The sequence below is a fragment of the Varanus komodoensis genome, unplaced genomic scaffold (genome assembly GCF_004798865.1).
Source record: "Varanus komodoensis strain SLA01 unplaced genomic scaffold, ASM479886v1 scaffold10, whole genome shotgun sequence".
Taxonomy (NCBI): domain Eukaryota; kingdom Metazoa; phylum Chordata; class Lepidosauria; order Squamata; family Varanidae; genus Varanus; species Varanus komodoensis.
Genome location: NW_025335269.1, coordinates 23,586,775 through 23,610,205, shown reverse-complemented (window position 1 = coordinate 23,610,205; position 23,431 = coordinate 23,586,775). Strand labels below are relative to the sequence as shown.

Sequence of the window (23,431 nt, the reverse complement as noted above, 5' to 3'; positions counted from 1 at the left end):
CACACAAATCAGCTAATGTGCACAGAAACATATTTTGTGCATGAATGTCCCATCCAGGGAAAAAGAGGTCTCATTTTTTACTGCACTGTGTATACTGTGGAGGTAAAGGAACACAAAGATAATGAGGTAGATAACTGTTTACAACATCACAGGCTTCCTCCCTGCAGATAAAAAGGGAAAGTACATTCGTCTATAAAAATTAAAGATGAGGTAGGTTTGAACTAACATTGTAGTATTTTTGTGTGTGTGTTCATTCTCTTAAAAGGATTTTCCCTGAGACAGTTTCTTCCTAGAACAGATCAACACAGATTAGAAGACGAGGATTCGATTGTTTCCAAAGTCAACCACAACAATCATGCCATCTGGGGTGACAGTAATACCTGAAGGACGGTCCATCTGACCAAAGCCACTTCCCTGAGTGCCAAATTTGCATAAAAAACTACCATTTGGCTCAAATATCTGCACCCGGTGGTTCCTGGAATCTGCCACAATGATACGACCTTCCTGGTCTACCGCCACACCTTGTGGGCGCAGAAACTGGCCATTGCTTGTGCCTTCGGACCCAAGGAAGCGTGCCGACTGGCAGTCGGGATGTATGACCAGGAGACGGTGATTGTTGAAATCGGTCACGACGAGATGGCCCTCGTGATTGAACGTCACGCCTCTTGGGGAATCAAAGTGCTTCCAGAGCGCCCCTTCAAAGCCATACTTGTTCAGAAACACTCCATCTGGTCCAAACAGCTGAACCCGATGATTCCTTGTGTCGGACACCAGGATTTTTCCCTCGGAGTTTACTGCTACATCCCATGGGTAATTGAACTGCCCGTTCTTGGTTCCTTTCTCCCCAAATTTCAGAATGAACTGGCCATCAAACGTGAAGATCTGGATACGATGATTGTCCTTGTCAGCCACAATGATTCTCCGGGAGGAGTCAGAGGCAACACCAGCAGGCCTATCGAATTGGCCGGGCCTGGAGCCCAAAGTGCCAAACTTGTGGTGGAAAGCTCCACAGGGCTTAAAGACCTGGATACGGTTGTTGCTGCGGTCAGCAACAATGATGTAGCCTTCCTTGTCTACGCTTACACCCCAGGGACGGCACAGCTTTCCATCACTATCCCCCTCACTAGCAAAGCAGAGCCCTGGTAACCCAATGCCAACGTAACTGCGCCCTGACTTAACCATGACTTTGAACGGGCTGTTTTCTATATGCTGGTTGCACATCATGACTGATATCAGATGCTCCCCTTCCATCTGTGGCCTGTAATTGACCAGGTATGTTCCATTCTGCTGATCACCGATATCTGCCCCAAAGAGATTCCCGTCAGGCCCCATGACCACAGCAGAAATCATGTCTCCCCCAGAAAGGCGAGGCTCTCCATCATGGTCATAGCCTATCACTGTGAAGGAAGCCACTTTGCCTTGCAGTGCACGTTTGAGACCTTCCCCAGTGGCTTTGGTCAGAGGAGCAAATGCCCCACTGCTGACAAACCCCATGGACTTGATGGCCATATACAATGCCTGGTCAGGAGGAGTGAACATGACCCTGTCGTCCTCTTGAGGCTGCAGGAAGCCTCTGACATTCTTCAGCTCCTGCACCTGAGCGAGCATCCGGTCCCGAGCCAAGAGGATATCCATGTTGCGACCCTCCTCTAGGACCTGCTGGACTGCGCTGATGGTGTTGTCTAGCTTGTTTAGGTTTTGACGCAGCTTCTCGACCTGCAGGTAGAGGGACTTGGCTTTCACTTGGCGGATTTTTTCCACCTAGAATGAAGATGAGCACACACATTTGAACTACCAACTGAACTGATCAGGGAGAAGGGGTCTGGAAAGTACATGGAGATGTTAAAGGTGAAAAAAGAATGTTGATAGTTTGGCAAATTCATCTCAGTATTCAGAAACCATCTGTCTTACTAAGTGCCTGCATGAGGGGGGCTTTGTTTGGGATTTGTTATTGGACATTTGTTGTGCTCCCCTTTTCTGTAAACAATGTAGTTAAAATTTTCATCTAATCCAACTTGCACTACCCCCTTATATATACACAAAGGTGCACATGCTGTGAAAAGGCAGTAGGGACCAGATTACATAATGGCCAATTTTGCAATGTTATGGATTGACAAATTTTGGGTTGCTATGATACGTGAATACAGCTACACCAAAACTTGATTTGTGAACTAGAAACAACCTAGAATGCCAGTTCCTACACCATGCTAAGCTTCAGTGGGTTAATTAACCCCTGGAATTTAGCATTTGTGGGTATATTCAAGTTGAGAAGGTGGGTTGTTGGTCTGGTCATCAATCCACCCATAACCCATGGGCTGTTCTGGGTTTTTTGAGTTTATTAACCATATCAGTAATATATCTTTGCTTGGTTTGTACAACACAACAAACCATAGTGGCTTAAATATGTGAAAAAACTGTTTTCAAAGAAGTCAGCATGGGTTTCAGTGATTATGCAAATAGGATCAGAAAAAGAACCCTTGTCTTTATCGTTAGGTTGTGATCTCTGGGGTGTTTAGACCTTGGATTGCTACTACATCTAAACACAGAACAGTGGATTGTTTGCCTAGCAACAGAGGTGGCAGAAAAGAGTGCTAAAAACAATGGAAGCCATTCTACGTTTTGCTATAGCAATTGGGATACTGGGAGTAGGTAGGCAAAACAAGAAGGAACACAACTCTGGTACTAGGGAGATAAACCAGTTAGTTTAACTGTCTGCCAGACAAACCCTGTCCAGGAAAGCAAATCCTGGTTCAACCATGGATCTACTCTCCCCTACCCATCTGTTTTTTGGCCTTTGTAAGATCATCCAGGATCATCACTGGGACCTTGGAACACTGCTTCTTGGGTTGCTTTCCATGCCAGACATGAGAGGGCAAGAAAGGAGGAAAGGAACCACTGTGTGATTCTTCCTCCCGAGGTGGTAGGGGAGATAATCAAAAATATCCTAGGGATTATAGGATATATGCTCTTCAGGGACTATACAATTGCTTTGCAAATTAATTACACATTGTTCATAGACTAAGAGAGCAAAGGGGTGATTAGTCTGTCCACTGCAAGAATAACCTTTTATTTACTGCTCAGAATGCATATTAAGTATATTTCATATTTGGAAACAAACAGCTCACATATCTAAATACTTCTAATTAATTCAATCTATTTTGAACAACTGAATCAAAAGGCTGGCAGATGGTCACGGCTATCAAATAAAGAACAGACTGGGTTAAACATAATGCTAAACCCTAGTTACGAATGACAAGAGCAAACTTTATTTCCCCTGGAACAGCTGTAAGGGTGAGTTTACAAGCTCCCCTGTTAGATAACCAAAGATTGCTGTGCTACCCAAACCTGAACAATCTGCCGTTAATCTTAACACTGGTTAGTGGAAACAAGCCAACTTCAAACAACAATTTATGAATCTAGCTTCTTTCAACTAACCAAATTAAAATTAGGGTCTGGGCAACATGCTAAACTACAGTTAACCTATAACAAAAGTTTCTCATCTCCTCATAGCAATGCTGGGAAAAAGGGGAGGATGGAGGATGGAAAGGGAGGTTAGGGCCATTCTCAGCATGCTATGTCATGATCTAGCGTTGCATTTGTACATTGGAGACTTTATAAATAGAAACACAGAAACAGAGAGTCAGAAGGTGCCTCCTGGGCCATCTAGTCTGACTCCCAGCTCCAGCCTACCTAAATGGGCAACTGTACCACATGTTTATTGTGAAGACTAACAAACCGACAGTCATTTGAACAAGTATGACAACGGAGCATCTGGTCACCAATTAGTCCTTTTCTTACCTTCCATAGCAGCTCACACTCCCTTTCTTCCAGGGCTTTCTTATGTCTAGATGTCACTGCTTTCACTTCAGACTGGACCATCTTTGCCTTCATCTCAACTTGTTCTGCAACAGCTTGGGCCTGCTCAATACTTAGCTAGAAGTGAGAGGAAGAAAATACTGCTTGTCAAAGTCAATAGAGGAAATGCTCATGCAGCCTAGTTTTCCAAGAACTGAAGCACAAAAAGTCAACTTCAAACACGGGGCTAAATTTCAAGAAAGCTTGTTTAAGCTTTGACAAAAATCATGGTTTGATGAGTATGCGATGTATGCAGCTTCAGTGGTGAGTCTGTGAGTGCATCCACATAGTATTTTTTTGCTATGCATTTGCTATTACTATAAATGCATCGTATTGCATTCACGATGCTTATTTCTTACACATAATTAAATGCATAGCCATGCTTTTAAGTGCTATACACTTTGAATACTTTATATGTTATCACCAATACTCATTTCAACAAAGATTCACAGAAATTTGAAACCACATCTAGGCATCCAAGAGGGCGTGAGGTCAAGTTTCTCAAACTACACCTCAGCCACCCCAATGCCACACTGCCTTTATTTGTTTTAGAAATAGAAGGGGTTCAAAAGCCATTTGGAATGTGCAAGGAGGTCTGCTATTCAAATTCAAAATCACAAGGCACACCCAAGCTCCTGGGCATAAGGAACACAGTCACAATCTAGCTTCAAGAACTAGCAGCTCTTAACTTGCTAGTGGAAAGATCTTTCTTCCCCTCCCCCACTGCCCAGTCTCTCTGATAGAAAGGAACTCCTGAATATTTATTTATTCCATTTATATGCATTTCTTTAGGCCACTTTTAAGAGTAGAATCCTTTCAGCTTAGAAGAGACAATATCCTCAGAAAGCAATCAGGCTGGCCAGGACAGACTTTTTAAAAGGCAAACTTTTAAACCATTTCCAAACTCCTGCAAATTATTTAATACATGTCACTGTACTTTGCTGACAGCAAGCCTCGGACTGTGTTTTCTATTTTGTACAGGTCTGATGCCATAGACAAAATGCTGCCACAATTGAGAGTTAACGTGGTGAGGTGGTCAGTATGCCAAACTGCAACTGGAGAGACTCAAGATTCCCTTGGACCATTTACTACTGCTCAGCTTGATCAACCTCACGGGGCTTCTGTGAAAGTAACAGTGCAAGGAGGTATGATACTTGAGGTCTTTGGAAGAGAAGTGAGGACTAAATTATTTTAAATAATCTATTGAATAAGCCGATCCACTTCAAGTGTCCTTCATACTTAACAACTCAGAAGTGAGCAGAAGCTCGTAAGTCTAACTTAATTTTACTGGGCCTACTCATTGAGTAGGGTTGTTATTGGATACAACCCATCACTTCACACCTCTACCCACATAGAGCCCAAATGAACCCTGTTCACATATACTGCACTATAGGACAGGCAACAAACTATTTTTAAAAGTCTGTAATAATTAAACACTAACATGAACTTAAAAAATTACATTCCTGGCAATCCTCATCAAACAGTTCTTAATTTCAGAAAGCCAAATAAATACTTTTTACCAAATATTGGTTAGTTCAGGATTGGAAAATAGCACTAGGAGCTTCACCTCTACCACTTGTGAGAAAGAAAGAAGAGCACCAACATGTGCCTTAAGCATAAGGTCTAGATTTACGAGCAAAACATGGATAACACACTTAGATAAGCAGAATTCACTTGAGGGAAAGTAAGACCAAAAACCTACAAGTTCATGCCTTTGGGACTTCTATTGTTGAAGGAAGTTTTGTAAAAGAATTATGTATTGGGGCAGCAACGTATCTGTTTACATTGTGATAGCTGCAGTTTTGCAAACTAAAAGACAGATAAGATCTACAAAAGCGAAGGGGGAAGCTTAGCAGCTGCAGAAAAAAAGCTGGTGCAAAACCCTCTGTTTGCTCCTCTCCTTGCAGATGTTCCTTTACAAAGTTGGAAATTCCACATGTTCATTTAATATCTCTTATCCACAGGGCCCATTGAGCAACTTGCACTGGCCTTTGTCACAAAAGTCAAGGGGGGAGAGAGCGGGGAGAGAGAGAGCACCTTCCCCCTCCCCTCCCCTCCCCATTCAAAGGATCGAGGCTTTCTTTAAAAAGGCTGCATCATGAGGAGAGTTACAAGGCATTCTAAGCAGCCTTTCTCAGAGTTTCCCCTGAAGCTTCCGCAATGGTACACTTCACTAGCACCAATACTCCATGCATAAAAGCCAGAACGCTGCGGCTAAAAGGAGCACTGTTTTTTTTCTGCTCTCTTGCTCAGGGTGGACACCGCTTTATACATGTAGCAAAATGAAGTGTCAAAGCTTGTCCTGGACTGTGCTATTTCAAGCTGAATGGAAAAGAGGGGCTACTTGCCCCAGCAGCAACCAAGCAGCAGCCTTCCCTGCATGTAGAAAGCTAACATGCCAGGGCAATTCTTTTGCGCACGGAAGCTTTTTATTAGGTGGCATTCAAATGTGCAAGTCTTTACCTGCAGCCTAAAATGCTGAGGACTGTGGTTACTGATGATAAATGACACCCTGAAAGCAGTTAGGCTCAGGCTGCATATTCCCTAAGAAATCTTAGGCAGAAAGAGGGGTGGGGGGAAGACAGTAGAAAGTGAGGCAAATAAGAACAAAAGCCACCTAATCCGGGGCATTGGATGTGACATAATCCAGGCCCCTGTACCTTGATTTCAGTAAGTGTCCATAGAGAGCAGGCTAATGTTGACAGGAGCTGTAGGTCAAAAGATCTAGATGGCCACAAATTGTCCAGTCCTGACTTAGAGTGAAACAGGATTTAAAAATCCATTAAATAAAAAAGTGGGGTTCAATGAGTTTGTGAAGCAGAGGTAGAAACAAGAACTGTACTACAATTAGTTATTCTGAATTACCATTTTCATCCTGGTCACACCTTCATTTCATTCTCGTTACAACCTTTGTTCGACATGTTAAACTGAGAGGTAGTGACTGGTCCCAGGTCAGTTAACAGGTTTCATGGCTAGGCATTGATTTGGACCCTCAATCCACTACTTCCTACTGGCTCTCTGTGGGAAGAGGCTAAGAGGCAAGGCTGTGCATCAGACAAGCCTACATTTAAATCTCACCTCTGCTACGCAGTCACTGGCTGGCTCTTTGACAAGCCCCCTCTCAGCTTCAGTCCTGCCCCCTTGCAAGCTCTAATATGGAATCATGATGATCTCTGTTACACGGTTCTTCTCCAGCACAAGTGGGATGCTCATAGCCCTTGGCCTGATTGCATGTCATTTTTTGGGGAGGGCCCAGAGGGAGAAAAGAAGAAGGGATGCAGAAGGGGAAAACCCCAGAAGAGATAGCAAGCGGTCAAACCTGCAAGTTGTTATGTTCAGTGTTCTAGCAAGAGCAAACTTGTCTCTGCCAGAGCGAGCTCCTGGGCAAGGAAGAGGGAAAGCAGCGGGGAGAGAGAGGAAAGGGACTGACCGAAAAACAGACAGTCAGGGGGTGGCCCTAGTCACTGCTCCTTATGATAGATACCTCCTGAAAATGGCCTTCAGTGACGGTGGGCTGGGGGAGAGTTCCCAGCTTGCTAATTGCAGCAAGATAATGTCAGGTTAAGCACCTGGAAGAGTAAAACACTACATAAATACAAGCAATGTTGGGAGCTAGCCCTCCAGATGTATTTATTTGATTTCTATCCTGCTTTTTTTTCTTATGAACTCAAAGGAGCGTACATCATTTTAATCCTGCAACTCTCCATCTTATCCCCATGACAACCACCTTGTGAGGTGACAGGCCCCAAGTAACCAGTTGGCTCCATGGATGAGCGGGGACTAGAACCCAGTCCTGTGCTCTTAATCACTACAACCACAATGACTCCGATAATTACCAACAAGCATAACCATTTGGAGGGCATCAGGTTGGTGAAAGCCTAAGGGAAAACTCCTCAGTGAGTATCCACTCAAAATTTTTATTTGTGCAAATCCTGACCAGATGTTTCAGGCAGGAAGGTTGGAGTCTTAAGGTCAGAAGTCATACTGAGAGTGCTTGAGTGACCCAATTGTAATTTAGAAACATGAACTTTGCTACAGATATTAAGTTCTTCTCTAATAAGTCCAGCTCTAATTTAGGCCACTGCTAGAAGAGGGATTGTTTAAGGTTAGATTAGATCGGAGGAAGGATGTACGCAGACATAATAAACAGTTTACCCTGGAGCCTGAACACAAAAGATTGTCATGCCGAGCTTTTGAGCTTTTCCTACCAGAAAGCCGTTGTCACACTGTCACCGGCAATAGTCATTCAATAGCCTGAGCCAAGGAGAACAAGAGGGACACATGGGGCCATTCCACCAGGCCTGCTGGATGGGTGTTTTCCTCTGTTTTCCCCCTCATTTCATTTTAACTCTGCACTGAGTCTTTTTAAACTGTAAGCCTGCAGGCAGAAACTGTCTTGTTTTGTTGATTACAGATAAGCTATTCTGGGAAATATTTTAAAATACTCAGTTGAACTATTGAAATATGCAAGATCAGTCAATCCATCAACAATGTGAAAAGAAGACTGGAGTCCCATCACGAAATGATGACTTTGTCAATGACGACTTTGTCATTTCGCATTCAGCAAGCCTACTTTTATCTACATAGTTTCCTTAAAACAGCAGTCCCTATTGACCATGCTTGCTGGGGGTGATGGGAATCCAGATAATATATCTGGAAGGCACCAGGCTGCCCTACAACAAAGGCCTCCTCTAAGTTTCCTGAATATTAACTGAACTACTCTCCCCTGGCATGGGGATAGCTCTTATTTACATGCCATTCTCTACACACTGTCCCAATTTAGCATTATGCCAAATCTTGGATAAGCCTTGGGTTTGTGTACCCCACCCCACCCCCTCTGCACATGAGGAGAAGGAGGCTGGAAACCTCTACTTTTAAGTTTTAACTAAACCATAGTTTCCTTTTATATCCACTCTTGGAACACTGTTTAATCTGAACTGTGATCAGTTCGTGCAAACCAAGACTAAACCTTGGCTTAATGTTACATTCAAACTGAACCAGTGAATAATGATAAGCCTATTTCATAACCATTTGAGCTTAACTTTTTCCAAAGTAACTTGGAAATAATACCTAACTAGGTTGCTTTGGGTTATTGTCATCAATAGTTTTTGTTATTTCTTCTCTGGAAATACAGTTCTATAATTATATGGGAAGTTCTCCTCCCCTACCATACATCATGGAGGGGCATGATGTAAGCTGCCTTGAGCCCTTTGTAGGAAAAAGGCAGGATATAAATAAAAAAAAAAAATAAAATAATAAAAATAAATTTTCTTCTTCATGTATTAAGGCACTCAGTATTCAGGGACAATTGCCTCATGCTCTCCGAGATCTTCTAAATCCTTTTTTTTTTTTTTAATCCTTGATTTTAAAGTATGAACTAAAGTGCCAGCAGATGGGGCTATTCAGTGAAGAACTAAACTGTGTTTTTTCCACTTCAAAATCATCTGAGGCATATACAATTTCAAAAGTTCTGGACAGGGTGGTCATGAGCTCAACTGAATACTAATAACCCAGGAGGTAATTCCCTTTTACATTCCTGGCCCAGAATCACAGTGGCAAGAAGACCCATCTGAGGTTAGAAACTGCTTCTGGCTGTAAGCTTTGCATTTCAAGATGAGTTAGACCTGTTTAACTGGTTTACTGGCATCTGTCTAAGGCACAGCAATGAGTGCCCACAGACACGCATAAATACTTTTTAAAAGTCTGATTTTTCAGATTTTAAAATTCTGAATTTTAAAATGGTCCAGAGACTTCTATTCGTACAAAATAGGGCAGCCCACCTGCTGACATGTGAACACATAGGCCCTGTTCTTTATCAGTTACACGGATTACCTACTGAAATCCAGACCTGCTTCAGGGTGCCTGAATTAATGTAGAAAGCCCTAAGCAGCTTAGGGCCTAGATATCTAAAGGAATATCTCCTGCCATACACACCTGCACAACCCTAAAGTCTAAAGTCATCTATGGAGGTCCTTCTCCAGGAGCCACCTTTAAAATAGGTAAGGAAGGTGGCCATAAGGGGAAGGGCCTTCTCCGCTGTGGCGGCCCAATTATGAGACCAGATCCCCAGGGAAGTGTGCCTGGCATTGACTATTTTGGCGCCAGAGCAAAACCATTTCATTTTCCTAGCATTTTAATTGTTAAACACAGTTATCTGATTTTCTATTGGCTTTTATCTATATGGTCATTGGCATTCTGTGAATCAGTTTTACTTTTGTATTATGCAGTATTACTATTATTTAGTGTTATTGTGGGTTTGATGTTATGCTCCAATGAACATTAATCACCCTGTTGATATGAATGTGTGTATACTATGCTTTGAGATGTTTTTAACTTTTATGTATACCATTCTGAGAGCTTTTTGCTAATTGAATGATTTATAAAACCCATAAATAAATAACCAACCAACTAACCAACCATTCATCAAATCTTTGAAGTTGTAACATCAAGACCTAAAAGAAATCACACTGGGCCTGTTCTCATGATTAAAAATAAGCCACTGTGGCTTCTTTAAATTAACAGTGTGCTTGTACACACTTACATCAAATATCTACTCGCATAAGGCATTTAGAACTCATCGTTTTTCTTCTTGCAAGAAAGCCAAAGTGGCTTACAGAGCTCCATTTTATCTTCACAACAACAAGCTGTGAGGTAGGTTAAGTTCAGAGTCTGTGACTAGCCCAGAGTCACCTGGTGAACTTCATGGCTGAGTGAGAACTAGAACCTGAATCTCCCAGGTTCCCAATCCAGTACTAACCAACACATGATACTGTTTAGTGTTATCTGAACCTGGGCAGCTTGCTGGGAGCTGGGCTTCCCCTTATTCATTTCAAGCAACAAGCAGATGCAAAACAGCTGTGAACTGGAAATGAAGAGCTACAGGAAGCTATAACTATGTAGCTACAAACTATAGCCACAGGGAGACAAATCTCTGTGCATGAACAAAGTGATCTGTTGAACCCAGACTAGAAACTACTTCCCAAAATCCTCCTTTTCGATAACCCTGGATTCCACCATCAATGGGTGGGTCCTTCTGACGAACAGGTAGCCAACTTTATGCAGCCCCTCTACTTGAGAAGCCCTTCTAACCTGACAGTACATCATGGGGTCAGAACTGGCCTAGGCACGTGTGTCCCTTCCCTTCACTTCCAAACCCTGCCTGCTCCCATGGTCTACCTGAGCACCTGGAGATGGAGGCTTGAGATAACCTCACCCTCATCTGCTATCTTGATCCCCATACTCCCGATTTCTGAGTCCTCATTCAAAGGGTCGGTCCACCCTGACCCTAGAAAGCTTGCCAAGAATTACTGCCTCTTCCATTCCCAACATCACCTATATGTCATTTGAGCGGGTGTTTCACCTGCAAACAAGCCATGTGACCTGGGGTTGGGTAACATGGTGGCTTGTTTTGATCATCACTGTGAAAACACATTTGTACTATTTGTTTAGCCAGAAGTAATTGTCAACTGGTTGACCCAGCAATGGGAGCAGTTTACAGTTACATTTCAGGGCAACTTGCAGGAGGAGTAGAAGGAAAAGCTGCCCCTCGGCTTGTATGTACTGAAGACTCCAATACACAGGTCCAAAACTTTAATTATTTTCTTCACTGGAATCAGTAAGAAATTTTCCAAAGAGCAAAAGATTGGCTTATACGCACACAAGAACATTCAGACAGTTGTAAACAGAACATCAGAGGAAGAATTTTGAAATGGCCTAGAGAAAAACACAGTTCTGGCAATCTCATTGCATAAGGCTGAAACCTTTTTATTTTCCCAATGCTTTAAGACTTGATTGTTTTAATGGGGGTTCTATTGTTGATTGGAAAAATTTTATTAGGATGCTGTGCTTTATTTTATTTTGTCTTATTGTTAAACCGTCCTGAAACCACAATAAGGGACAGTCTAAAAAGGTTTTAAATAAATAAACAAATCAATAAAATAAGTCCAGCAAGATTGAAAGCAACACACAGATCAGAGATCAACGTATCTTCTCATGCTTTTTGCTGAGTTTTATTTTTTCACCTTGTGTTTTGGTACCATATTGGAATCTAGATGAATGAGACATCCATGCATATATTACATAATGCTATTTAAATCAGGAATCATCTCTCTTTGCAGCAAACTTATGTCACATCAAACCCTGTCTCAGGGAATGAAGCCTTAGCCACAAGGCTAATCTACCTGTCTGGTAACTGTTGCCACTTCTTGGTAACCCAAGTGAAAATGTTGTCACGAGGCAGCGGGTGGGAATGGGTTTATAACACAGTATGACTGGCGCTGGGCTTATAAAATGTTCAGCTCAGTCTTTCCCAACCTGTGTTGGACTGCACCTCCCACAATTCCAAGGCTGCATGACCAATTGCCATGCTTGGTGGGAATCATGACCATGGCAGTCCAATCCTACTGGAGGGACCTAGGGCGGTAAATGCTGGGTTGGGTTACCAGTGGATGACAAGATGTTTGGCTGAATATATGCCAGTCACAGAGACTTTAAAAAGCAGCCATAATATCCAATGCTCCTCAGAGTTCTTGTATATTTACCTGAATGGCCTGGCGTCCCTGCTGTGCGTCAGCTAATAGCTGAATGGTAAGGGTTCTGGAGTCCTGCAGAGCATCTTGGAGGTAGATAAAGCTGTGACCCACATGTCGTCCCAAGGTGCATTCCCGGCAGATGGGGACGGAGCAAGTGTCACAGTAGAAATGCAGCACCTGCAAGAGAGATCATTTAATAGGCATACAAAAGGATCCAGGCCTTGAGAAGTTTTCAACAATGCATGGCTCCCCCAAAAGAATAGCAACAATTATCAACTTGCAAAATTCATTGTGAGCAATGCAGACAGGTTTGTCTTTGAAAACACATTAGTAATGCAAAGTTACTAATCTGGGTATTAAACCAATGTTAGAAGTAGAACTTTATGGTATCATTTCCTACAACAAATATTCTTTCAATTGCCTTTACATTTATTGAGGGCACTCCTATAGAGTCTACTGGCTGGTTTGTTCTTTTTAAAGTCAAAATATTGTTATTAACGAACCCGCAAGCAGTCTACAGTGTACTTTCCCGAAACAGTATCAAGGGATTAGCTGATCCATTTCTCTTGTACATCACAAAGCCATTTGCACATTCCAGCCAGCAGATGGAAGTAGCAGAGAGCCTGGCAATGGTGATAACCCATTTAGGCAATGGCAAAAACAGAACTGCCTCCTTAAGAACACCAAAACAGGCTACAACTGATTTACTCAGAAGGCCATCCTCTGACTATTCAACAGTTTTTACATTTGCCTCAGGAGAAGCACAAGCAGTTCAAAAGGTACTAAAGGGAATCAAACAGAATTCAAACTGGTGGGTAACAGGAAACTAGCAAAAAGGCTCAGCTAAAGCAGCAGCAACCCCTGTGTTGCCATCCAAACATTTTGAACCATAACTCTCAAAATCCCTTTCCACTGGTGATCTTGGCCAGGACTGATGGGTGCTGTAATCCAGAACTTGTAAAGGGCATGTGGTTGGGGAAGCCTGGGATAAGGAATAAGATCAGACAGTCTTGGATGCAGCTTACAAATGTAAATTCATTTCTCTTTCAAGCAAAACCAGGCAGTCAAGTATTTTCTTCAGCAGAATGCACTTGGCTATGCGTATGAGAAGCAAATGGAAGAATTTGGGGGAGATTAATTAATTTAGGGAGCCACCCATCTTGACAGGATAATCTTACCCCAAATGCCCCGAAATAGGCACATATAGAGCATAAGATTTAGAAACAACACACTAAGGATATGCTTGAGACTGAAATCTCACTGTTGTTATATCTGGGTTTATACATACTTCAGAAATACAGTTTTGGCAGAATGTGGCTGTGTGCTGCTCTACAACACATTTTACTTCATCATTAGTTTCAGTTTATCCCAGATCGCAAGTATTAAGAAAAATCCTCTTACTAATGTGAAAGTGCTACAGCAAAAAGAACCTTAAGGAAGGCCAAGATATTGAGTCACATGAATATCACAATTCTCCTGGTTGTTAAAAAGTAGCACCCCTCCCCTCTAGTCAAAAGGGGCCGTCTGAAGAGAAAATGGCGTCGATATGAGCAAGGGTTCAGCTTCAAGCTAAACCTACTATTAACCCTCTGAAACAGTTAATGCCAGAAGCAAAGCTAGGTCAAAGGGCAGAGAGCAGCCCTGTCATGCAGATCCAGATGCTACTTTTTGCAAGAATACAAGGCACAGTGTAGGAGTCATTCAGGCACACAAACCACAAAAGAGAGGGAAAAGTAATCAAAACAATTAACAGATTGTTAAAGATTCTAGGTCCACTGACATATCAAGGAATGCTAGCTTGGTTGCAGTGGTCCTTGGAGGTTTCATTCAATGCCAAAGAAGTTCTTTAAAAAAAAAAAGTCCAGATTTTTTAAAATGTTTTAAAGTGTGTGGTATAGAACTGGTTTTTCAAGTTAGGCTCCTGACTCCAAGAGACTCTTCCTGGGCTCACTAGGGGAAGTGTTTCCAACAATAATTGAGTTCTTTTCTTTCCTCCCATCACAGAAGGTAGTAAGATGACAAGAGATGTTGATCTTAAGGGAAGATCAACTACAGGGGAAACATCACCATTTGGCGTGCCTGCTTTCTCCATTTACCAAATTGGTTCAGATTGTTTTGTAGCAGCATTGCTCATTCTGAACACAGGGTAAAATACCACTAAAAAGTTTGCAGTGTTGTTTTAAACTGACCTTCCTTACAGAGGTTGCCTATGTGCCTGCCCTGTTAGAGAAAAAGTATTAGCAATAGCAGCAGCTTCTTTGAGAGTGCCTAAAAACTACTGGGATATTGTGATTAACTGTAATTTTCCGGAAAAAAAATCTTAGCAATATCTGATCTATCTATAACCCTAGCCTACTCACATGCTAATTATTGACAAACATCTCAAGCTCCTTCTGAAAACTGGAAGTAACTCTTCTTTGATCTCTTTGGAATTACCACTTTCTACAGAAAAGGAAGAGGCAACCAGATAAGAGAGATTGCTTACATTCATGTAATTTCCAAAATATGAAGATCTGCACTTGTGCATGCACAGCAGGTACTACCTTACACAATTTATCAATGTGTGACCTGCTTTACATGCAACAAGAAACCACTGTGGATGATTTCCCCCATGGGTTTCCTATGGCACTGGGGGCTGCTGTCGTGTATATTTTTGCACATTTGGGGCACACTGTAGCTTCTTATGTGTGAACCCAGTAAGGGTGGGTGACAAGGATGACAGGCCACCCAGAACCCAAGGGCTGTGAAAACCTATGGTTCACTACTGAATATTCAAAATGGTGGGCAATGCCTCAACAAGAATCCTAGGGAGAAATTTAATCATGTTGTCTTCTTGTTACTTATGCGTCTATGAGGAATACAGCTCATTGATCTATTCAATAGTAATCTTCAAATTTCCACAAGTGAGAGTTGTATATATTGTTAGACCTAGTTAGAGAAGTTGCACTGAAATTAAAGGTGTCTAAATTAGATTTTCTATCCAGTCCTTAAGCTGGTATTTTGGAGTAGGGGGACTCACAAATACATAGATGTTTCAATAAGCCAGTAAACAGTATAAAAGACAGGCGAAATCCCACTCAGTGCACAGAAATATGTTTGAAATTTGCAGAGTTTCTTAGTGTAATTTATTGATACATTTTTATAATCTGCCTTTCCTTCTGCACAGGCCAGCAATACAGACACAATATAAATTTATAAGATTAAGTAAATAACATGAAACATAATGTGGACAAATGTGTGTGAGCAATACTAAGGGGGCCTTTCTGTAGCATTCATTTCTGTTCCTATGTTAAACATTTCTAGGCTTATCACATAGCTGGCAGACAGAAACCGAACCAAGCAAAATTCATCCGTGCTCTACGGTGCTTCGCAAAAGTTACAGCCTTAAGTTTGTTCTTGAGAATCATGTTGGGCCATACTAACATGCATGTGGCCAGAGCAGTAAGCTCTTAAAAGACACCTAAGCAAGCCACGGCCATCTGAGACTTGAGCATGGCCTGTATGAGTGCCGAAACCACCATCTTTCCCTTCACTGCCAGATCGTGATCACTCATTACTGCCCCAAGGCCCTTCACATTGCAGGATGTGGCAAAGCAAGGACCTCTAGGCACCTTACAACCTCCTATCTTTACTAGCCCCCTTACTGGAATGAAACACTCCACCAAGCAGTTTTGTTGTGGATTACTGAGGCACAACAGCTTTCCTGCCAATCAGAGCAGCTATTTCCAGTACCATTCCGTAGTCAATCCCTTCAGTGTCTCCAGGGAGAAGCATCTCAAGAACGCTGACTGGGGCAGCAGAATTTATGGCTGATGTCTCCATGAACTGTCAACCAGGACCATAACATCTAACAATGAATCCATAGAAGCCTGACATTATAACTATGGGATATCTAAGAGGTCTTAGAACAGGGGTCCTCACACTTTTTGAACAGGGGACCAGTTGAAAGGTGCTGGTGGTGGGCGTGGGCCATCAAGGCAGTGCAGGTGGGGGGCGCGAGCTGGGGCAGGGGGGTGGGCATGCGCAGAGATCATTTTCTCTGAGCAAGTCCAAAATGATCCCCTTGCGAGCAAGCTGGCACCTCGCCGCACGCACGCGCGGCGAGTCCAACCCCTCTATGGTGGGCTGGATAAATGGGCATGGTGGGCTGCATCCGGCCCACGGACCATAGTTGGAGGACCCATGTCTTAGAACAACCTGCCCACTAAGATATTTTAGGAGAAGGGAGAACTATTAGAATAATTCTTTATACCAGTCTTAGCAGGAACCCAATAGATAAGAAGGTGGGTCTCACCACCTGAAGGTGGTAGGTCTCACCACCCTTACAATAACAGAATAGTAGAGTTAGAAGTGGCCATCACTTCAAACCCCCTCCTCAGTGCAGGGCTCCAAGTTAAACCATCCCTCTCAGATGGCTGTCCATCTGCATCCTGACAGTCTCTAATGTGGGAGTCCACAACCTCCTTCTCATAGGCTTTCGCAGAATACACACACAGCCCATTCCATCCTGGCTTGGGTTCTAATCAAGACATTTGTTGTTAAAGGAGTTGCTTGATTAGGAATACAGCAAGGATATGGAAGCTATGGAAACTATCAACTTTCAGATCATGGCAGAAGGCAACTCCCTTCAGCCCTAGCCAGGAAATCTGATGGTGAAGGATGATAGAAGGTGCAATCCAACACCATCTGAAGGGCCACACATTCCCCACCTCTGGTATACAGAATCCAAATTATAGTGTGAGTCAGCTACATCTAGTCTTCATATACTAACACCAGTTTCTAGCCAAGTGACCATAAGTTCCCAGTCTAATATGAACTTGCCCTGTAAACATTCATCAAGGTTTCACAGATGTTATAAACCAAGTTGGGTAAATGTGGAACATCCTACCTAAGAACTGGAGGGTTGGAAGGAGGAGGCTACTGAATCCTCATCTACTGAAACCCTTCTCAGTGAAGTAATTCTATATGATAGTCAGAGCCTGGTCACAGCCATAATGGATGTTCACTGGGGAGAATGTCATCTGATTCCAATCCAAGCTGTAGTACTTCTAAATAGTTCATTGCTTTTGTGATGTTCACACATCAGTTACATTCCAAGCATGTACCCTGCATGCCTACAGTCTTGCACCTTCAATTCCTTGACCAGGGAAGAGAAGATGCTATCTTATACACACTTGCCTTATTTTCTTTTCCAATACAGCCAATACTTAAAGCAGTGATATGGGGCAGATATTTTTCTTGTATAATACAGTATTCGACAAGCTTCGCCATTTCAAAGTTGTTATTATTGATTATCCCTAGCAAATACATCTGTTATTGAAAGACACATGTCTCAGAATGAAAGAGAACTAATACACTATAACTGGAGGTGACCCAACAACCTCAGTGGAAGATAAATGAACTCTGCTGAAATAGATGAGTGGTCATTAGCACATCATGAAGCTTTCTTTAGATAGCTAGAACTAGTATGTCCACGGTTTTCAGTACTATTCCCCCCACTCCGCAAATTTAGACAGTGTAAGGAAGGTATATGTCATTATCTTAATTTTTTTTTTTACAAATGTTCTAGTTAAAATCTATAAAACACTGAAATCACATTACATGTTCTTTAATTTTTTCCTTCAAATATCAAAGGTCAGATACTTGTCATGTACATTTATTTTTGACTTCGTTGTTTATGAAATATAAGTAAAATTAACATGCTAACTAGTTATTTCTAGAGGGTATCAGAACATTTTCCAATGTAAATGAAAACTGTCCTGTACAAAGGACCCTATGCAAATTAATTTAATTTGCACTAGAAAAACCTCCAATTTAAAATTTTCTAGAAAAACACAGCACCAATCTAAAGAATGGGCAGCTAATTCTGTACACCGCAGGAGGCTTTTAATGCATGCTTTTCAAAAACAGAGGGCAACCATGCCACATAAAAAACCAATACAACAAGGAGGTGGCAAACTGTTGTTCAAAAGGGGGAAAAGTCAAGGATTCTAGCTCTAAATTCCACCCCTGGGTGGGAATCCCATTACTTGACCTCACTGGGATGGTATAGGAGGTTTAAGCTTCCCCAGTGCTGTGTGCTGAGATATGGGCTGGGGGAAGATATGTTCACTGTGTCTATCTGCAGCACCCAAACTTACTAACCAGAACTGCATGCAGCTCTTGGAGACCAAAAAGATTGCTCACCCCTGTTCTAGCAGAAGAAAAAGAACCAGGGAGAAAAACCACAGGCACAAGGAGGATTCTAAGTGTGCCCACTGCTAAACAGAAAATAGAATATTTGGTTTGACATATTCAAAAAAAAAAAAAAAAAGACACTGCCACCTCTCATGTATAGCTACTTAAAATACCATACTAAAGTTAAATACATCTTCACATGGTTCCCTAAAAACATCAAGCTGCCAAATGAAGTAATTTCTAGGAACTGTGGGAGAAAGTTGGGAACAACAGACATGCACGCAGGCAAGAGAGAGCAACGTGTATGAGAAGCAGCAGCTGCAAACAATGCATCAGTCGCACCCATTTCAGTCATCGAGAGCTCACTTTCTACAATCCCACATATTGCAGACCATGCTTTATGTTGTGATGGCAAGTTAGCCCCAGTCATGAAACATTCTAGGTTCTGATCCCACATACGGCATTTCATGGTTTCCGGGGCTGCAAAAATCATTACTAATAATTATTGTTTAGCATTTACAACATTTTATCAGAGGCCTTCCACAGGAGAACGTAGCTACCACTGCAGTCATTAACCAAACTCTCCCGAGCCTCAGATGTGCCCCAATGGCAACACCAATACTTTCCTAGTCAGCATAGCCAAACCAGCTCTGACCATAAAGAGGTTTCATTTTGGAACAGCGTTTGAAGAAGCAACGTGGCCTTGTGACAAAGGCAGAGCTGGAGAAAGGTGGAGTTGAACTGAGAAGAGAAACTTACCAGCAATCGGCATTCAAGACAGGCATTACATATAAGTTAATGGCTCATTTCCTAAACACATGAAACGTTTCTTGAATTGGTCAAACCTTTTCTTGAAAAATGCAAAATCAAAACAAAACAAAAAACAAACAGGAACCTACTTCATTTTCAGAAGCTAGTGAGGCATACCGCAAAGCTATTCATCTTTTATGGCCACAGCAGGCCACGGGGTACCAGAGCAAGGCCATAAACCTGATTGCTTTAGGAAAGGGCTTTACAGTGCACTGTTAAAAACAAAAAACCAAACCAGAAAAAAAATTTATAGGACCAAGAATTCTTGGGTGTCATACCTCCCCTTTATTGTCCATCTGCTTTGAAAGAGCATTGTTTGCAGGGTGTGGGCACAGATTCAGTTAAATGTCTCCTAGGATTCCATAGCAATCAAGCAACATCTGATGAATGGCTGCTAGACTTAAACTCTGACCTGACCGGACAATTCCTGTACCAGCTCCCCTCCCCCTCACTGCTGGTCAGCTTTCCTGTATGCCCCACCCACCTGCCTCCTCTCTCCAAAAGTTTCAAGTGCCAAGCACAGTTAACAAAAGCAATGGAATGTGGATTTCTCTCTGTCACAGCTTCCAGCGAAAGCAAAAGAATCTAAGCAAAAGAGGCTTAGATTCTCTGTGAAGCCAGTGGGCACTTGGCTTACAGCTCACTTGTCATGCTTTGCCTAATTATTCATGTATGGATCCAAGACAGAAAGGGCTTTGACTTCCAACTTCTAGTACAAGGAGCACTGAGTATGTGAGCTGTAAATACCACCTGTAGGTAGATCCTGAAGGGGAGCATTTGATGGGAATGCATATGCCAACATAAGGTGTGTGTTTAGAGAACTACTTCAAGATTTTGTTCCCTGCTGTGCAACTTGACATATTCACAAGATTCACATATTCATATACACAAGGTTTACACACAGGAGTAACTTGTGACTAAAAATATCCAGTCTTCCTACCAAATGCTGCTACTGACATCATGAAAAAGCCTCTCCATCAATATAAGATGTTCCCCAACATGTATTCTACACTGAGATAGCTGCCAGCATACTAGCAAGTAATAGTACATTTTGACTGGAAAGTAAAATTATGTATGATTGGCTTTTATTAGCTTATAAAATTTACTAGACTGTTTTATAAACTATTTCCCTCCATAGAACTGTGGACCCAAGAAGAATACTTCTTTGATGTGGAATATACAAAAACTTATTAAAAAACAAGGGAGAAAAGGTAAGTTCTAGTATTAATAAGTAAATAAACAATATCCTAATGAGATATTGGTTTTCATATTCTTATTTAAAGTGTTATTTCATTCAAAAGCATGACCTGCCTGGTAGGTTGAGAAAACCTCCAACTTTATTTATTGGATATGCAAAACTGATGTTTTTTTAAAGGAGAACCAACTGATCCAATTGTTTATTGCATTATGTATTTCAAGTGTAAGTATTTCAATGAATATGCTAAAGAATAGCCAATAATGTGCACTCCACTTACTGTAGACCTGAACGAGCAAGTGAGGATGCAGTCTATGGGACTGCTGCCAGATGCATGGAAGTATTCTATTAAGCCATGTCCAGCAAGACAAGAGGAGTGGAACTGCTTTTCACACCCATGCCCTCCTGTATTAATTATTCCTCTATAAAGGGCTGAGATGCTCTACAAGAGTTGAACATCTGCCAAAGAGAGCAGAGGACAGAGCAGTATCTTCCCTTCCCTTCCCACCTACCAGAGCATCTCTTTTTTGACCTCCATGAAGTCATCTAAGCTAACCTTTGTGTCCAGGGAGAGCAAGCCACAGCAAGGGGCAAGGGGAGGGATCCCTGAGCTCCCCTCCTGAAGTCATAGGTGAGTTTGCAGCAGGTAGGCAACATTTAGGGCCCATTTGGAGATTTGCAAAATGGTATCAGGTAAAAAATGGCTGGAGGGGTGGACGTAAACAGCAAGAGGTCTAGTCAAAGATGGTATGAAGATGGCATCACTTCCCATTTCACTGTGAAGCTTCCACTTTTAGCCACCATTAAGAAAGACAGAAATCTTTCAAAACAGAAATCAAGAGGAATAAGTAGAATGTCTTGGTGGGCACTAATGGAGGGGCTGAGAATGCCATGCTGGCCACACTTATTGATGGCTTCATCAAGGGGAACCCAGAAAAGCCCTTAATTTATTCTTCAGTGGTAAGCCCCCTTTCCAACTGTTAAGACTCACATTCTCAGGGAAAACTACTCTAATAAGCTTTTTGCAACATTATATTCTAATATTCCCAGCTCTGTGGAGGTTCTCAGAGCATCAGTCTGGCCATGGTCGGTCTCTCGCTCTCTCTCTCACTCTCTCGCTCTCTCTATCTATCTATCGCTTGCATTTATATACTACCCTGAGAGGGCTCTCTGGGTGGTTTACAAACATTAAAACCCCACCAATCCTAAAATTAATAAATTGGCTACACCACAACTGAGTATAAAATAGCATGGTTAAAATGAATTAAATAAATGAATATACCATTAAAATGAATTAACTTTAAAATATTGGTTAAATAAAAAGGTCTCGACCAGGCACCAAAAAGCAAATAATGACAGCGCCAGGTGGACCTCTCTAGGGAGCGCATTCCACAGTCGGGGCGCCACTGCAGAGAAAGCTCTCCTCCGAGTACTCTGTCTCCTAACCTCTTTCAAAGAGTATTCCCGGAGGAGGGCCTCTGCTGTCGATCTTAGTGGTAGGGAGGGCATATAGGGGAAAAAGGTATTCCTTTAGGTATCCTGGATCCCAAGCTGTTTAGGGCTTTATATTTATTAGCACTACTTTGCTAATTGACAGATCCTATCCTCCAAATGTGTCAAGGGCTGGAGGGATACCAGCCTGGGCTCCAACCAGTGACTCATTCTTTCAAAAGCAAAGGATCAAGCTAAAAGTGTGTTTAGGCATACATACTGGCACTATTTTTAATTACTCTCCGACAGCCCAAAATTCGATCAGAACCATGGCACCGAGAGAGGGTTTAAGCTCTTGCCCCACCCATTTTCATCCTGAAATTTCATCCTACTCCACAAGGAAGTTAAAATGGGGAGAATCTCCTCAAACTCAATGAAAGCTTTATCCATTTTTTATCACCCTATGCACCCATGGTAGTGAGGGAAGAAACTAAACCATCTTCCTCGGAAGTGCTATGGTCCCAAACCCAGCTATGTCCTAAACCAAACTAGCAGTATGATAAATCAGAACAGTAAACAACTCCATTATGCATGCTTAGAGGAATATTTTGCAGGGTCTTAAGACATACAAAACCCTTTTAGTGTCTTTAGTGTCACATATCCCTAAGTGAGACTTGATGCACCAATTGCTGAGGAACATGACCAGGAGGATGCTATTGTGCTCATGCCTACGTGTGTTTCCTACAGGTAGCTGGTGGCCACTGCATAAGCAGAACGCTGCACTAGGTGGATCCAGGTCTGGTCCAACAGGCTCTTCTGTTCTTGTCTCTGTGTGAACCAGAATAAAAGACCTTGGCAGAGTCCTGCCCTTGGAAAATGCCAATATGCGCAGGCAAGATGTACAACATTAAGAGCACTACCCGAGGACCCTATTTTGTGGTCTGTCTCATTTACCATGCTACAGCTCACATGGGGTGAAATTCCCAACTGCACATTAAACCAGTTTCTGAATTATTTTCTTTACATTTTCTGTGGTGTGATCAGTGATTGTCCCTTCACTGCTTCTGTCTGGCTTTGGCATAGCCATTAGGTCTTAATGTTAATTTTGACTTGTGCTCAAAACATGACAATTATTAACAACACTAAGATTGCTTAGATTGGGAGATGATTTCTCCCTCCAGGGAGGGAAGTTATACACCTCCATGAGTGCATCTTCTAATAATGATCTTACTGTGGATTTAATTTGTTTTCATTCAGCAGAAGACTCATTTGATTGTTAGCTGGCAAGGTAGACACTACACTGCTTTCTTCTTTCTCCTCTTTTCTTCATGGAATAGCCATTACATGGAATATTCTATCATGCCTGGTTATAACAGCAGGGTAAGTGGAGGTAAAAAGGTTAACTTTGTGGAAAGGATTTGTATGTTCAAGA

General features: G+C 42.1%; 1 protein-coding gene across 1 annotated transcript in view; it reads right to left on the bottom strand.

Annotated features, from left to right (window-relative positions):
- Positions 1-220: 220 nt before the first annotated feature.
- Positions 221-23,431, bottom strand: part of TRIM71 (tripartite motif containing 71) — a 45,887-nt gene continuing 22,676 nt past the window's right edge. The window contains exons 2-4 of the mRNA XM_044419179.1: positions 12,396-12,563; positions 3,799-3,933; positions 221-1,761 (exon numbers count right to left, since the gene is read on the bottom strand). Coding sequence (XP_044275114.1) covers positions 310-1,761; positions 3,799-3,933; positions 12,396-12,563 — 1,755 coding nt within the window. The 3' untranslated portion in view covers positions 221-309. The remainder of the gene's footprint in view (positions 1,762-3,798; positions 3,934-12,395; positions 12,564-23,431) is intronic.